The 16,215-nt window shown below is 43.8% G+C and overlaps 1 protein-coding gene across 1 annotated transcript in view; it reads left to right on the forward strand.

Annotated features, from left to right (window-relative positions):
• Window positions 1-678: 678 nt before the first annotated feature.
• Window positions 679-16,215, forward strand: part of TIMD4 (T cell immunoglobulin and mucin domain containing 4) — a gene marked incomplete at both ends in the record, with an annotated part of 35,012 nt that continues 19,475 nt past the window's right edge. Inside the window, 5 exons of the mRNA XM_079702835.1 lie at window positions 679-736; window positions 6,441-6,782; window positions 8,928-9,242; window positions 11,025-11,108; window positions 12,392-12,472. Coding sequence (XP_079558961.1) covers window positions 679-736; window positions 6,441-6,782; window positions 8,928-9,242; window positions 11,025-11,108; window positions 12,392-12,472 — 880 coding nt within the window. The remainder of the gene's footprint in view (window positions 737-6,440; window positions 6,783-8,927; window positions 9,243-11,024; window positions 11,109-12,391; window positions 12,473-16,215) is intronic.

The raw sequence follows: 16,215 nt of genomic DNA on the forward strand, positions 1-16,215 counted from the left end.
CTAACAAGGGGTAGAATTGGGCGCAGACCTTGAGCTTGTTTGTTACCTTAGCCTGTCTGGTAACTATCACAATATGCTTCCTCTAATGAACCTCTTTCCTTGCCCAGTAAACTCTAATGGTGTTTTTGGCTTATGTGATAGTTGATGGCAGCCCTGCTTTTATTTCTCTATTATCAGGGCAAGGGGTACAGGGACTGGGTGAGGGAGAACGCAGAATGGGAGCAGAGCCAAATGCCCATCTAACTTGCCTTTGGCTCACATGAGGAGTCTGTGTGTAAACCACTGCCAGAGGGGAGAGTTAATTGCATTTTATTGTATAAGCTGCATGGTAGCCAGGAGGACCATGGCTGATGCACAGTTTCCGAGTGTACATACACACAAGCATAGATGCTCATGTACGTGTAGGAAATCCCCCTATATGAGTGGACAACGGAGTACATGCATGCCCACACCATCACTCCACATGTTTGCACACACACTAATGGCCAGGAGAAAAGTGCTCAGCACATTTTATCATACATCCCAGATTGAGGAAGGCCATTCAGGAGGGGGAAAGGGAAGATTATGAGGCAAAAAGAGAAATGAAACCTAAAGGTCCCGCCCTGTCAGCATTAACTGGAGTATAAGAAATGGAATTTGGACAGACAGACAGACTCCTGGGGCCTGTCAACAACCAAAATGTCCAAAGGGCCTCTGATTCTCTGGCTGGTGATTGAGCTCGAGCGGCTTTATCTGAGTAAGTGTTCTCAGACCTTCCATCCAGGAGTCCCTGGAGGCTTGGCACCTCCCGGATTTCCATGGCTGATCTATAAAGGTGAAACCCATTTCACTCCTGCATCCACTCAGCTTCTCTTGTTTGGAAGGTCTCTCCCTTTCTTTGTGACACAGGGTTTATCTTGAGACTGGTTTGGGAGTTTTAGGTTGGGGGTATTTATGTTCATACCAGGAATGGTAATTTAAGAAGAGACACAGAGATAAGGCATCAGATAACATGGGGATAAGAAATGTCCTTTGCAGGTTTTACTAGCACAGTCAGAGCCAGGGGAATTTGTTCTGTTAAGACCCCTTATTATAATCCTTATTTTTCTCTTTATTTTTAGGAGTTTTTGTTTGCTTCTTGGTTTGTTTTATTTTGCTGGGGGTCGGGCGTCCAGGTGAGGTTTACCTTTTCTGCATATTGTTTCCAGGTTTCGGATGATGCAAATGTACACACACTAGGTGTGGACCAGTATAGACCTTCACATCCTGCTGCTATACAGGTGGAATGCTCTGGACTGAGCTGAAGTTGCATCTTGGTCATTAACTTTTGACACTCGTGACTATGGCCCTTCCATGGAAGAAATGAGGGACCTGGAAAAGACCAGTTTTAACAATCCATGATTCTAGAACTAGACAATATCTAATGTCCCTTGCAGTTTCAACAGTTCATAGTTTCTGCACATGAATCTTTCAAATGTGCTGCATGAGAAAACACCTACATTCCATGAAAAACAAGCTTTTGTCATACTGTTCTTTTTTTTTTTTTTTGTGGTATGCGGGCCTCTCACTGTTGTGGCCTCTCCCGTTGCGGAGCACAGGCTCCGGACGCGCAGGCTCAGCAGCCATGGCTCACGGGCCCAGCCGCTCCGCGGCATATGGGATCCTCCCAGACCGGGGCACGAACCCGTATCCCCTGCATCGGCAGGCGGACTCTCAACCACTGTGCCACCAGGGAGGCCCTGTCATACTGTTCTTTGTGCCTTTCTTTCCTCTAGAACTTCATACATCCTCAGGTCTCCACGTAAGTCAAGCTTTTCCTGAGTACCCATAGCCTCCAAACTGGTTTAAGTGTTTCTGCTGTGAGTTCCTGTCCTCTCTGGGGTCCTGCCACTAGAGAACTTGTCGCCCTGTAGTAGTTGCTCATTTAACTGTCTCTCTCCCCAAATACCCTGTGGGAATTAGTGGAATGAAAGCAGTTCCTGTCCCTTTCTTTATCATTGTTTTTGCCTGGTCTTTACCTTGTCCTGGGACCTGGAGGTGTGGAGGGTTTGGTGATGCTGAAAGTTGCTCTGGCCACCTTTCCGGCTACTGGCTGGACACTGACTGAGTGGGCTTCTCCAACCCTACTTGAAGAAGGCAGCACCTAGTGGATGATCTGTTTGTTTTTCATTTGTGCCTTTTCTAAAATGACCATTTTAGAAGGCAGTGACTGCTCAGACTCATTGGTGATCAGAACTGAATGTGCTCTTAAAACATGCCAGATCAAACCCTTCACTGTGTAGGTGATGAAATTGAGACCTAGACTGGGGAAAGGCCTTATTTAAGGTCGCCAGCTAGAGAAGGCACCAGAACCTAGGTTGTACCCACCATCCTGGGTAATTCCCCAAAAGAGAAATTGATTTAATACCAATGATTCCTTTGTTTCAGGTCATTTTGCAGCTGGAAAGAAACAGTTTCTTATCCTATCTCTAAGATCAGAAATGCTTGGTTATTTGTACTCATAATTTATTAATTTCATGTGGCATTTAATACTCCATCTCTTGTGAACTTGAGAACTATTTCTGAGGCGAGCATTATCTTCCTCCTTTGGCTTATGAGGCTAATGAGGTCAGGGTTAGTGTGGCTTTCCTCCGAAGAACACAAAAGCAGTAACCGGCAGAATGAGGTTCTCAATGTAAGCCTGATGGGTGTTTTTCTGCCACACCTGCTTCCTTTTTTTTAACATTAATTTTTAATCCAGTGAGTAATACAGAGACACCCTAGGCGGAACAATTAAAATGTTATAAAGTTAAATCCCTTTTGACTACTGCCCTCAACCCCAGTCCCTTTCCTCTGATCATGGAGCTGCTGACACAATGAGTTGGGTGTATGTCCCACCAGCCACTTTTCTCTACGTTTACTTTCATATGTCTGTGCCCACAAAAACCTGCAAACTGGTTTATTTCTTTTTTAAAATGGTTTTGTATTTTATGTGTCATTTTGAAATTTCTCCTTTTCATACGTTGGTAAGGTTTGGAGTTTTCATGCCGATGGATATAAATCTGTCTAATTCTGTTAATCTTGTACATTGTGGTTCCACAGAAGGACTGTGCCATGTTAGCCACTCCCCATATACACACTGTTCATTTCATTCACACACATATGACACTGCAGTAAATATTTGCAAATAGGCTTCCTTGTGCACCTGTGCTTTTCTAGAGCAAATAACAAACCATGAAATTGCCCAGGCTTAGCTAGGTCACTTGCATGTTGGGTATTAACTGAAACTGCCAAATTTCCCCAGAGTGTGGCTGTACCAATTCACACCCCATTTCACTCCAGTTTACTCCAGTAGGCTAAGTCACTTCCCAGCTCCCAGTCTAGCCAACACTTCATATCATCAGCATTCTAAATTTTTGCCAGTCTAATAGTTGAGATTTACTGATCACTCATATTTCCTTGTCTATGAATTGCCTGTTTTGTCCTTTGCCAGTTTTTCTTTTTTTTTCTTTTTTAACGTTTTTATTGGAGTATACTTGTTTTACAATGGTGTGTTAGTTTCTGCTTTATTACAAAGTGAATCAGTTATACATTTACATATATCCCCATATCTCTTCCCTCTTGTGTCTCCCTCCCTCCCACCCTTCTAGCTGGTCACAAAGCACCAAGCTGATCTCCCTGTGCTATGTGACTGCTTCCCACTAGCTATCCATTTTACATTTGGTAGTGTATATATAAGTCCATGCCACTCTCTCATTTTGTCCCAGCTTACCCTTCCCCATCCCCATGTCCTCAAGTCCATTCTCTAGTAGGTCTGCATCTTTATTCCTGGCTTGCCCCTAGGTTCTTCATGACCATTTCTTTTTTTTTTTTTTTAGATTCCATATATATGTGTTAGCACACGGTATTTGTTTTTCTCTTTCTGACTTACTTCACTCTGTATGACAGACTCTAGGTACATCCATCTCACTACAAATAACTTAATTTCATTTCTTTTTATGGCTGAGTAATATTCCATTGTATATATGTGCCACATCTTCTTTATCCATTCATCTGTCGATGGACACTTAGGTTGCTTCCATGTCCTGGCTATTGTAAATAGAGCTACAATGAACATTGTGGTACATGACTCTTTTTGAATTATGGTTTTCTCAGGATATATGCCCAGTAGTGGGATTGCTGGGTTGTATGGTAGTTCTATTTTTAGTTTTTTAAGGAACCTCCATACTGTTCTCCATAGTGGCTGTATCAATTTACAATCCCACCAACAGTGTATGAGGGTTCCCTTTTCTCCACACCCTCTCCAGCATTTATTGTTTGTAATGATGGCCATTCTGACCGCTGTGAGACGATATCGCATTGTAGTTTTTTGTTGTTTTTTGTTTTTTGTTTTTTTGCGGTATGCGGGCCTCTCACTGTTGTGGCCTCTCCCATTGTGAAGCACAGGCTCCGGACGCACAGGCTCAGCGGCCATGGCTCACGGGGCCTAGCCGCTCCACGGCATGTGGGATCTTCCCGGACCGGGGCACGAACCCGTGTCCCCTGCATCGGCAGGCGGACTCTTAACTACTGTGCCACCAGGGAAGCCCCGCATTGTAGTTTTGATTTGCATTTCTCTCATGATTAATGATGTTGAGCATTCTTTCATGTGTTTGTTGCCTTTGCCAGTTTTTCTATCGAGTCTTTCCTTATTGAGTAGTAGGATGCCTCTTTCTATACTGTGATACTTGGGATAATAAACTGTTGGATCTCCAGTAGAAATAATTCTGTCCCACATTTTTTATTAATTTACCAAATATTCATAGGAACAAGCTCATATTTTAGAAGTCATTGGTTTTTGGTGCATGTGTTCTGCATTGCTATCACAGCTGAGGTTGAAGACAATTATTTTTTTCCCTGGCTTCGTAGGGGGCAAAATGGGCTTCACAGCATGTACAATCTGTGCAACATGTCCATTGTGGCAAAGTAAAGAGACGATGAGCTTAGGGAAGGCTCCAGGTGGGTCTGAATTTGGAATGACCTTTCATCATGAGAGCAAACTTTGCAAAACCCAGCAAGTACATCCTCTGGCTTACTACCTGGGCAACTACTAGGGCTCATGCTCACCTTCTCCCAGAGAAGGATAGCTGGAAGTTGCTGATGCCTAGGGTCAGGGAGGAATACGGTGCTACTGACCATGTCTTACACAACTTAGCCAACGGGGTTAACAGAGTTAGTGAATGGAGAGTCTTACAGGAGGGTACCTTGAAGAAAACAATGAGCAAAGAGATATGGGGATGTATGTATATGTATACCTGATTTGCTTGTTATAAAGCAGAAACTAACACACCATTGTAAAGCAATTATACTCCAATAAAGATGTTAAAAAAAATTAAAAGAAAAAAAGGATCTAGGTACTCAAGAAGGAGCAGGATGTCATCCTGACACTCTGGAGCTATAGCCTGCCTGGCTCTCCTCTCAATAGCATGGTTTGATTGAGAACAATCACTGATGCTCAATTAAATCAGAGGGCTTAACATTTGCAGCAGTGAAAAACTTTCACGGATTCTCAGAGATGGAAGTTATCTTAGAAGAGGTTGTCCAGTGGTCCTCAAACAGAGTGGGTGGTCAGTGACATCAGAACGACCTGGAGACCTCGGTTATGTACATTTCCATGGGCCTTGGCCTCTAAGATTCTGACTCAGGGTTGGGCAAGAAAATAGGTATTTTTAGCAAGCTCCCCAGGCCATGCTGATGAGTAGCTGAAGTTGGGAAACACAGATACTTCATTTTAAAAATGGTGCTATGTTCTATTTCATACAGCTAACATGGTCAACCTAATCACCAGCATCTTTATGTCACAGCTGCCATTCCAAGAATTCCTGTGATTTCTTTCCAGTTCTAACATTAAAAAAAAAAAATCCACAAACTCCACCTAAGTTCACGTTCTCTAACAACAAACAAATGGTCCAGAGCAATTAATTTCTATCTCCAGTACTAAAAGGAGATGAGGACAATGGGATATAGTTCAACAGCCTGTCTCCCAGCCATAGCAACACTTTGAGGTGGAAGACAGACAGAGACCCATTTGAGACATTCAAGTCAGTAGCAGGTGATCACTGCCTATTAAGATACACTGGGTACAGTGCTGTTTTGGACCTGTTTATATGAGTTAGTGGAATTGGATTAAAGGGTCAGGATTTTCCATGGAGAATTTATGGTTTCACTGAATGGTACTCAAGGTCAGAGTTTTTTTAATCAGCAAATCTGCTGTGGAGATGTGTTCAGAGACTCAGGCGGTCAGCTGTTTCCACTTGAGGGATGGAGGGGTGTGGAGTTAGGAGCTTAGCAGCGGCGAAGGGCAGGCCAGAATTTGGGCTAAAGAAACATATACACTACGACCCTCTTCATCTTCCTGGAAGCATCTATCTGCACAATCCCTGTAGAGCATATTTGAGAGATTTCGGTACCTCACAACCTAGTTTTCTCATCTTTCCTCACAGCTCCAGCTGCATCAGAGATTGTCGTGAGAGCGTTTTGGGGTCAGTCGGTGACTTTGCCCTGTACGTACTCATCCTGGTCTCCTAACAGCAACGGCATGTGCTGGGGCAAAGGCCAGTGTCCCAACTCCAAATGCAATGACGAGCTTCTCTACACCGATGGGACAAGGGTGGTCGTGAGGAAGTCGCCAAAATACCAACTTCTGGGGAATATCCGGAGAGGAGATGTCTCCTTGACCATCTTCAACACCAACGAAGGTGACAGTGGTGTGTACTGCTGCCGCATAGAGGTGCCTGGCTGGTTCAACGATGTGAAGATGAACATCCGCCTGGACCTGAGGAGAGGTGAGCACACAGCGGCTGTGTCTGTGGATGGAGAGGTTCACGAGTCATGGGTCATAGAGTCAGTGGGTGGTGGTGGAGAGACTGAAGCTGCTTAAGCAATGAGTGGGCAGATTAAATCTGAGACATGTTGATGACTAGAGGAGCCATAGTCTGGAGCAGATGCCTGTGGGAGCCAAAAATCCCACAGAAATGAGTGAGGGGTAGAGGGTGGGGGGTAGGGAACCAGTGAAATTCAGGGTCACTTTGAAGAGGGCAGCTGCTTCTTCTCTAGGGAATTGCAGAAAGTTGGGCCCAGTGCTTTCAGATCTCCCAGTTATTATGTGAAGTATATTGATTTTTGCATGTTGGCAGAGATTTCAAAATATAAAAAAATATTGGATGAATGAGATAAAATGTGTTGTTCATGGATCAGCTTCAGCCCATAAGCCCAACTTCCAGCAGAGGGGAAAGGGCAGGGGATTTGGAGATAGTCATAGCAGTTTTCAGGTGATCTTTCCTTCTGTTACTATCAGTTGCTTTTGATGAAATTTGAAGTATGGTGGAACTCATAACGATTTGAGCTGCATGGAGTGCAGCCTATGGTTGAATTATGTGAACAATAACCACTGTTCCTGCTGGTCTGGAATGGAGCCTCTCAAATTCAGCCCTGTGCTCAGCCTGCACCAAGGACTGAGGATTCTTGGGCTCTGTTCCTAACTGGACTGGCATCTTGGAAGGCAGGTTCTGGCTAACCATGCAAGTAATAAGCTTCTCCGATGACTCTCATGTGCTCTAAAATTTGAGAACAACTGATGTGGATGCTTCTAATTAGAGAACTTGCACAAGCATATATGAAAGTATATTTTTTATATACTAAATATATATATTTAGTATATTTTTCTCTCAAAGCAACTTTGTGAGATAGAGGTATCATTAGGATTTGTTGAAGTTAAATGATGTCAATCCAAGTCTTTGCTTTTCAAGCCTGATATAACCAGCTCTTATTCTATAAAATATTGGTTGACATCAGCACTCTATGAGGACATTTCTAAGTTCACTTGAAATTAATGATGGTCCATTAGAGTTTCTGGTCCATTAGAGTTAGTGGAAATTTGGCATATTTAAGAGAGGGTGGTATCTGTAGAATAACTGTTGCTAATGAACTCAGATTCAGATGTTTAGGGGGTGAGTGGTTTGGGCATGAACCAATCTTTAATATCTGAAAGAGACCACATTTTCACCCTATGTTACACTCTTTGGACTCGCTCTTTTTAGATTTTAATTTTTATTGTAGAAAGAACACCTAACATGAGTTCTACCCTCTTCATGAATTTTCAAGCGTACAATATACTATTGTTAACTATGGTTACAATGTGTGCAGCAAATTTCTAGAGCTTATTCATCTTGCTTGACTGAAATGTTATGTTTGGGCTCACTTTTGATAGGACCATTCATTTCCTCATTCATGCCATGTTTTTGGAACACATACTATGTACCAGACACTGTCGTAGGTATTAGATTTGTAGCAGAGAACAAAATAAATACCAGCCATTCCCTCGTGGAGCTTACAGTGTACTAGGAGAAACAGACATTCCATAATAATCAACAAATAAATGTGTAGTTAGGAAATGCAACAAACGCTATGAAGGTCAAGTATGAGTGTGAAAAAAACATTGTTATTGTCGAATGCGGATGACCTTGCAGAAGCGTCCTTTTAGCTGAGACATGAGGGTTAAGGAGGAGTCCATCTAAGGAAGAGAGAGTCTAGGAAGCAGTAGGTACAAAGTCCCTCAGATGGAAGGTCACTAATACTGTGGAAGAACTGAAGAAAGGCCAGTGGGCTGGGGAAAAGTGAGGAGAATAGAGTGGAGGCCCGAGATGGGAAAGAAAGAGCAGATCAGGTGGGGCCCTGAGGGTGAGGTTGAGGGTTGGGTCTTCATCTTAAGGGCAAGGAGAACCCAGGAAAAAAGTTTAGGTAGGGGACTGACAAAATTAGATTTGTCATTTTCAAAGATTACTCTGGCCAGTGTGCGAAGAACAGGTTGGAAAGGCCAGGACTAGAGTTAAGAAACCCAGTTTTCATGGGCATTTTAGTGGTCCAGGCTCGTGGGCCGGGTGAGGCAGCAGAAAGGCAGAGAAATGGACGGATGCCGGCTACATCTGTAGTGTTTCCCTCTTCCTCCGTCTCCACTTGGCACCAGACGTATCTTCTATTGGGTACAGGTCCCACAACCACGCGCTCAACAACCACCCGTCGCCCAACCACCACCACTGTGACGACAACCACAGCTGTGCTTCCAACAACCACAGTCATGCCTGCACCTGACCTGCCAGCCACACCACCGCTTCAGATGAGAACCACTGCTGCACTCACCACCATGGCAGCCACATGCCCTCTGACAACACAGGACTCCCTTCGTGAGGAAGACACGATACTTCTGACCCTAGAGCCTTCCACAGAAGGGCCCATCCTCATTGCAGGTGCCTGGTTCAACGGGCCATTCTTTCCCTTCTTCTGGTCAGATGCACCTTGGATCCCTTGGAAGAGGGTTCTCCTGCTGAATGGGGCAGCCCAGCAACTTGCTCTTAGGTCTATGTGTGTGTGTGTCTGTGTATGAGTTTGCCAGGGCTGTCATAACAAATTCCACAGACTGGGTGGCTTAAACAACAAAAGTTTACTTTCTCACAATTCCGGAGGCTAGAAGTCTGAGATCAAGGTGTCAGCAGGGTTGGTTTCTTCCGAGGCCTTTCTCCTTGACTTCTAGATGGCCGTCCTCTCCCTGTGTCCTCACATGGTCTTCCTCCTTTGCGTGTTTGTGTTCTAATGTCCTCTTTTTGTAAGAACACCAGTGATATTCGATCAGGGACCATCCATATCACATCATTTTTACTTTAATTACCTCTTTAAAGGCACTATCTCCAAATACAGTCACATTCCAAGCTACTTGGGGTTAGGGCTTCAATGTATGAATTTTCAGGTAGGGCTGGGGTGGGGGTGGAAGGGGACCACACAATTCATCCCATAACTGTATGTGTGTGTATAGTTTCATTAAATTGTTCCTTTTCATTGTTTTATGATTTCCTTTTTTGTTGCTTTTTTTTTTCCTTTGTGCTTTTGAAAAGTCAGCATTTTTGGTTCTCCAGCTGACCTCCCAGGAGTCTCGGGGACACTTAGTAAAGAACCAGGAAATGTCAACCTGGGTCAGACACCAGTTCCATCCTGCCGGGGCTTAAGTCCCTACTCAGGCATTAGAGATTGGTTGAGGAAAGGCCTCCAGATGCCTTAAAATATCCCTTGGTGAACTGGTTCTACCTTTTCTTTCTTTCTCTCTCTCTTTCTTTCTTTCTTTCTTCTTTCTTTCTTTCTTTCTTTCTTTCTTTCTTTCTTTCTTTCTCTCTCTCCCTCCCTCCCTCCTTTCCTCTTTCCCCTCCTCTCCCTCCCTTCCTTCCTTCCTTCCTGCCTTCCTTCCTTCCTTCCTCTCTTTCTTTCTCTCTCCCTCCTCTCTCTCCCTCCCTCCCTCCCTCCTTTCCTCTCTCCCCTCCCCTCCCCTCCCCTCCCTCCCTCCCTCCCTTCCTTCCTTCCTTCCTCTCTTTCTTTCTCTCTCTCCTCTCTCTCTCCCTCCCTCCCTCCTTTCCTCTCTCCCCTCCCCTCCCTCCCTCCCTCCTTTCCTCTCTCCCCTCCCCTCCCTTCCTTCCTTCCTTCCTCTCTTTCTCTCTCTCTCTTTCTCTTTCTCTCTAGCTCCCTCCCTTCTTTCCTTCCTTCCTTCATCCTGAATCCTTCTTGATCCTACATCTTGGAACTCTCATTGAATTACTAGCTCCATTAATTATGGGGGCTTATCAAAGCTCCCACCATGTTTCAACCTCTGATTCCGAGGTAAGAATATTAGAAAAGAATCATGAGATAGCTTGAAAGCTTAGGCATTTCAGCTGCCTCAATAAGGCCTGGATTAATTTAAACAACTTTACATTATTGAATTGGCTAATTCCATTATACTCTGTGTAGTTGCCCAAGGTCCATGAACCCTAAGCCAATTTTTATATGTATTTTTTTTATTCCTTTGATCTTTAAAATAATCATCTTAGAATACTACATTTGCAGTTTTTCCCCTAGATTCTAAAAATTACTTACAATCCTTGGAAGAAAAACTGAAATAAACATAGAAAAGTACAAAGACAACTATAAAAATAGCCCCAAATCCCACCACTCAGCACAAACACCTATTTTTAGCTGCCTTTTATCAAACTTTTTTTCTCTTCCAGAATCAGAAACTGTCCTTCTCCCTAGGACCTCTCAGAGAAGCACTGAGGTGACTTCTGCAGACACTGCCTTGCTCACATCCAAAGGTATGTGGCCGGGGTTCTCTCTTTTTCTTTCCTCACCGCTTAGACTGAGGGAAACACTGAATAGAGTGTCACCAAGTCAGATGACTAGAGATGACTGTTGGGTCCTGTGTGCCATGAAGTCCACCTGGAACAAATTGGTATCAATACCGCATTTGTGGCTCATTCCTCCCTGTGGATTTGAGAGAGTGAGAGAGACCCATTGACCTTGATTTGTTTGTGCAATTCTCCAGGGTAGCACATCTCTAGAATATCTGCCTTTCCACTCTAGGCTGGGTGGCGCTCGGCTATCTCATCCCCCAATCCTAAGCATACCGGTCTTCTGTGTTGAAACCCTGGAGGGTGTACTCACTTGACTCCTTGGCTCTTTATAGTGGAGGGAGAGTTCTTTCATTCATTTGTCCTTTCATCCATCCAGCCAGACTTCTTTAGGTATTTACTAGTGCCCAGGGGCAGAGAACACCCTGAAAATAATTCACAGCCTTGCAGGTGCTAGGGGGGCCTGCCTGGGCTTGGTTATCAGTTGTACTACTTTCCCCTGGGGGTCTCTGCCCTCCATTGTGTAACTTCATGCATATAAAATTTGGATGAGTGCGTGGCACGTTAGTAAGCGTGCAAAAGGTAGCTGTTACCTTAGTGGAGCTTATAATCAAGCAGAGGAAAACAGACATCTATGAGGTAGATAAATCAATGCTTGTGATAGTGGAGTATAGGGGGGCAGTAAAATAGAGTGGTTCATGTGTGTGTGCGTTCCGGTGTTACCCTGCCTGGGTGCAAATCATGCCTCTTCTCTGCTGTGTGACTTTGGGAAAGTTCCTTAATCTCTCTGGGCCTTGGCTTCCTAACTGGTCAAATGGGAATAATGAAGCACTTACCCTGTGTCTCTTTCTGAGGATTAAGTGAGAGAATGCAGGTAGATGACTTAGAACAGCATCTGGCATGTACTAAATGCTCAGTAAACATTAGCCCTTTTTTTTTTTTTTGTGGTACGCGGGTCTCTCCCGTTGCGGAGCACAGGCTCTGGACATGCAGGCTCAGCAACCTTGGCTCATGGGCCCAGCCGCTCCGCAGCATGTGGGATCTTCCCGGACCAGGGCATGAACCCCTGTCCCCTGCATCGGCAGGCGGACTCTCAACCACTGCGCCACCAGGGAGGCCCAGCCCTTTTTTTTAATGACAAAAGTCAGTTTAGGGGAAGAGTGCCCCCCCACCCCCCACCTCCCCACAAAATAGGAAGACAGGCATCTACCTAAGTTTGTTTTCTCCTTTCCTTTGTATATTTCCAGGGTCTGAAAGTTGGATTCTCCAGTCAACATCCCAGGCATTGATGCAGGAAGCGAGTGACTCGGTGATTTCTCAGCCAAGAGGTAGGGGGGTTGTGCTCCTCTGAGCGGTTTGCCTTTGGACTTGGGAACAATCTGTCATCTGCCTGCTTGTCTTGGAATTCTGCTCTTTTGATTGCACTGTGATCACATCCTACATCCTCCCGCCAGCTGGGATGAAAGTGAAACCTGCTAAAAGCATCAGTGCTGGCTCCATCCCTTCTCTGCCTCATTTCTGAAAACCCTCTGTTGGGATCTGAAGCTAGGAATGCTAGTAGGAAAAGCAACCATTCATCTTTCAAAACGTTACTAATTTATTTTAAATTATGCAAATAGTACACCAGTGTATTTTTGTTAGGGATAAATTTTTTAAAAGCTATTTATTTATTTTTATTTATTTATTTGGTTGCTCTGGGTCTTAGGTGCAGCGGGTATACTCTTTAGTTACAGCTCACCGGCTCCTTAGTTGCGGCATGCATGTAGGATATAGTTCCCTGACCAGAGATGGAACCCGGGCTCTCTGCATTGGGACCGTGGAGTCTTAACCACTGTGCCACCAGGGAAGTCCCTAGGGATACATTTTTTTAAAGTAGAAATAACATTCTCTTTGACTCCCTGTCTTTAATCCCAGTTCCTCCCCTGAGTTAATCACTGATATTAGTTGAAGATGATCATTCTTCAGGTCTTTTTCTATTCCCTTATGAGTGGGTATAGATATAAAAATATACAGTTGTGTTTTGTGTGTGGATTTTTTTTTAAATGCTATCATATTGTGTGCAGCCTTCTGCATTTTTATTCGCCTAACATTATACAGTGGACCACTTTCTTTTTTGGTCCATGTTGATCTCCATCACTGTGTTAAATTGCTGTATAGTATTTTCTACTATGGGTACTTATAGTATCCATTCCCCATTGAGGGGCACTAAGGTTGTTCCAAAACTTCACATCATAAATATTCTGCAGTGAGGATCCTTATAGGTGTCTCCTTAGTGTTCATGCAAGTGTTTCTTTAGCTAGGGTGGTGACCAAGAAGGAGAAATGCTAGGTTCACAGAAATGTGTGCTTTTATTTTTTTATAAATTTATTTTTATTTTATTTTTGGCTATGTTGGGTCTTCATTGCTGCATGCGAGCTTTCTCTAGCTGCAGTGAGCAGGGGCTACTCTTTGTAGCGGTGCGCAGGCTTCTCACTGCGGTGGCTTCTCTGGTTGCGGAGCACGGGCTTTAGGCACGCAGGCTTCAGTAGTTGTGGCACATGGGCTCAGTAGCTGTGGCTCGTGGGCTCTAGAGTGCAGGCTCAGTAGTTGTGGCGCATGGGCTTATTTGCTCTGCGGCATGTGGGATCTTCCCAGACCAGGGCTCGAACCTGTATCCCCTGCATTGGCAGGCGGATTCTTAACCACTGAGCCACCAGGGAAGTCTGAAACGTGTGCTTCTAAATTTTATAGCTATTACAAAATTGTCCTCTGGAAAGGCTGTGCTAATTTCTCTTCCCACCCACAGAGTATCTGCTTTCCCATATCCTCCCCACACTTGATATAACCATTTGTTTAATTGTTTTCGATCTCCCGAGAAGAAAATGTCATCTCATTCTTCTGTTGTTCTGATTAACAGAGAGTTGGAGTGTCTTTCTCTATGTTTATTAGCCAGAAAACAGCCATCCTTTAACTCTGTGAAGGAGGCAATGACAAAGGCTCGGAAGATGGAATTAGAGGGTCCAGACAAGAGTGAGTGGAAGGGAGATAGGTTTTGAAGGAAGACTCTAAATCAAGATGAAATGCAAGGGTGATCTCATGTTGAAAAGCTTTGGCATGCACTAACTCACCCAGTGGGAGGACGGGAAACCTGGACTGGATGTTGATAACAAGGTGCCAATGATCCAAACCTTCTTTGTCCATGGGATGCGGTAGGGTGAGGGCCTGTTTTCTGGCAGAAGAGAAGGTAGCAACTAGAAAAGTGACAAAGGATGGTCAACGAGTTTTCAAAATGTTTCATTTTTTCCACTTAAATCTTGGACTATTTTACACTGAATTGCAAGGGAACAGAAGGTCATCTGATGTTTTACCGTCTTTTATAATATCCCTGATAATTTCATTTCACTCCTGCTTGATAAATCCTGGGAGAGAGAACACTTGTGCCCATACCCATAGGCGGCACTGCTGAAGAGGAACTGGTTATAGGAAGGTCTGTCAGTCTCTGTGTAACATCTATTCGTTGTGGAAGAAGCCAGGGTTTATTAAGCACATATCATGTGCCAGCATGGGGTCAACTGTTCTCCTGGGCCACTTAATTCAATCCCTCTTACCAGATGCTCCAATCTCTATTTGTCATAGCTTTTTCAAGCCCACACAGCTGTTGGGTGCCAGATCCGGGAAGTCTAGCTCTGATTCCATACTCTTAGGTATTGTTTTATTTTGCCTTACCTTCCAGTCTGAAATAAAATATCATGCTCTTGTCATTTACCATCCTTTTTTTCCATCGGTTTTTGTAATGAAATATTTATAATACATATTGAGGATTTAACTAGGTGTTAGGTGCTGTATAAGGGTTTTAACTTGTATTGTTTTATTTAAATCTAACAATGACCTTCTAGCCAGGTATAGGTATTATCCCCATTTTACAGATAAAGAAATGGAGGGTCAGGGAGTTTATTAGAGAAGCTAACACCTACTGAGGTCTGTCTTTGTTTCAACGCTCTGCATTTTACATGCATTACCTCATTTGATTTTTCACAAAATCCTATGAGATAGATACCATTATCACCTCCATTTTAGAGTCCATGAATGTTACATATCTTGTCTGGTAGATGATGGACCTGGATTTAACCCTTCTCTGCTCAACTCTGATGCCATTTTGATCCCATGCTAGGCTGCCCCCGCCCCATCTACCCTCTGGAAGCACTTAGAGAATAAAACTACTTCTTCATTTGCATAAAATGCTTTCAACCCATTTCAGGGAACCTACATGCTTCTGTGGGCTTTTTCTTACCTTGGCTAAATATTCCCAATTCCTTCCTCATGTCTTCATGTAATTTTTGGATGGCCAGGCTTCCATGGTTGAGGGCTGCTTTAAATTGTTCAAGTGGATCTTGGTACAATTATTATTCCCTAAAATTAGCATTACCTGGAATGGCAATTCTTAACCTCTTCTCTTTGGCCGCCTGGAACAGAGTTCAGAGATGTGGAGTGATTTGCCCAAGATCACACAGCAGTGCAGAGAGAGAGGTGGGATCACACCCAGTTTCCAGGGATATTATTAAAATGTGTACATGGACTCCTAAATGGAGTTGTCTGTGGATGAACTTGGCAGGGGGACAAGAACCCCCCTGAAATTTTATATATATATATATATATATATATATATATATATATATATATAATCTATCTATCTCTCTCTCTCTCTCTCTCTGTATATATATATAGTTGTGTGTGTATATGTGCACACACATTTTCCTGGGGAAAAAGTATAGAACTTTTATTAGATTCTCCAAGAATTCTGCAAAGCTCCAAATGATTAGGAACCATAATTCAAACACAAACAACAATAACAACAATAAAAAGTCTCATAGGTTTCTTCCCCCCAGCTAAAGGCAGCCTGTTAGGGGAATATGAACTCTTACGCCTCTAGGTAGCTGGGAACTCAAATCAGTCCCTCTAGCCTGAGGATTAATTTCATTTCTTGCTTGGCCACAGGAATGTGTGAAATGGTCCCAAATTGTTCCCTAGTGACCCAACATCTCTACTGGGTAAGGACTCTGAAGCTAGGGTGAGGAGACCCACATCACCATGT

This window comes from Hyperoodon ampullatus (genome assembly GCF_949752795.1).
Source record: "Hyperoodon ampullatus genome assembly, chromosome: 4".
Taxonomy (NCBI): domain Eukaryota; kingdom Metazoa; phylum Chordata; class Mammalia; order Artiodactyla; family Ziphiidae; genus Hyperoodon; species Hyperoodon ampullatus.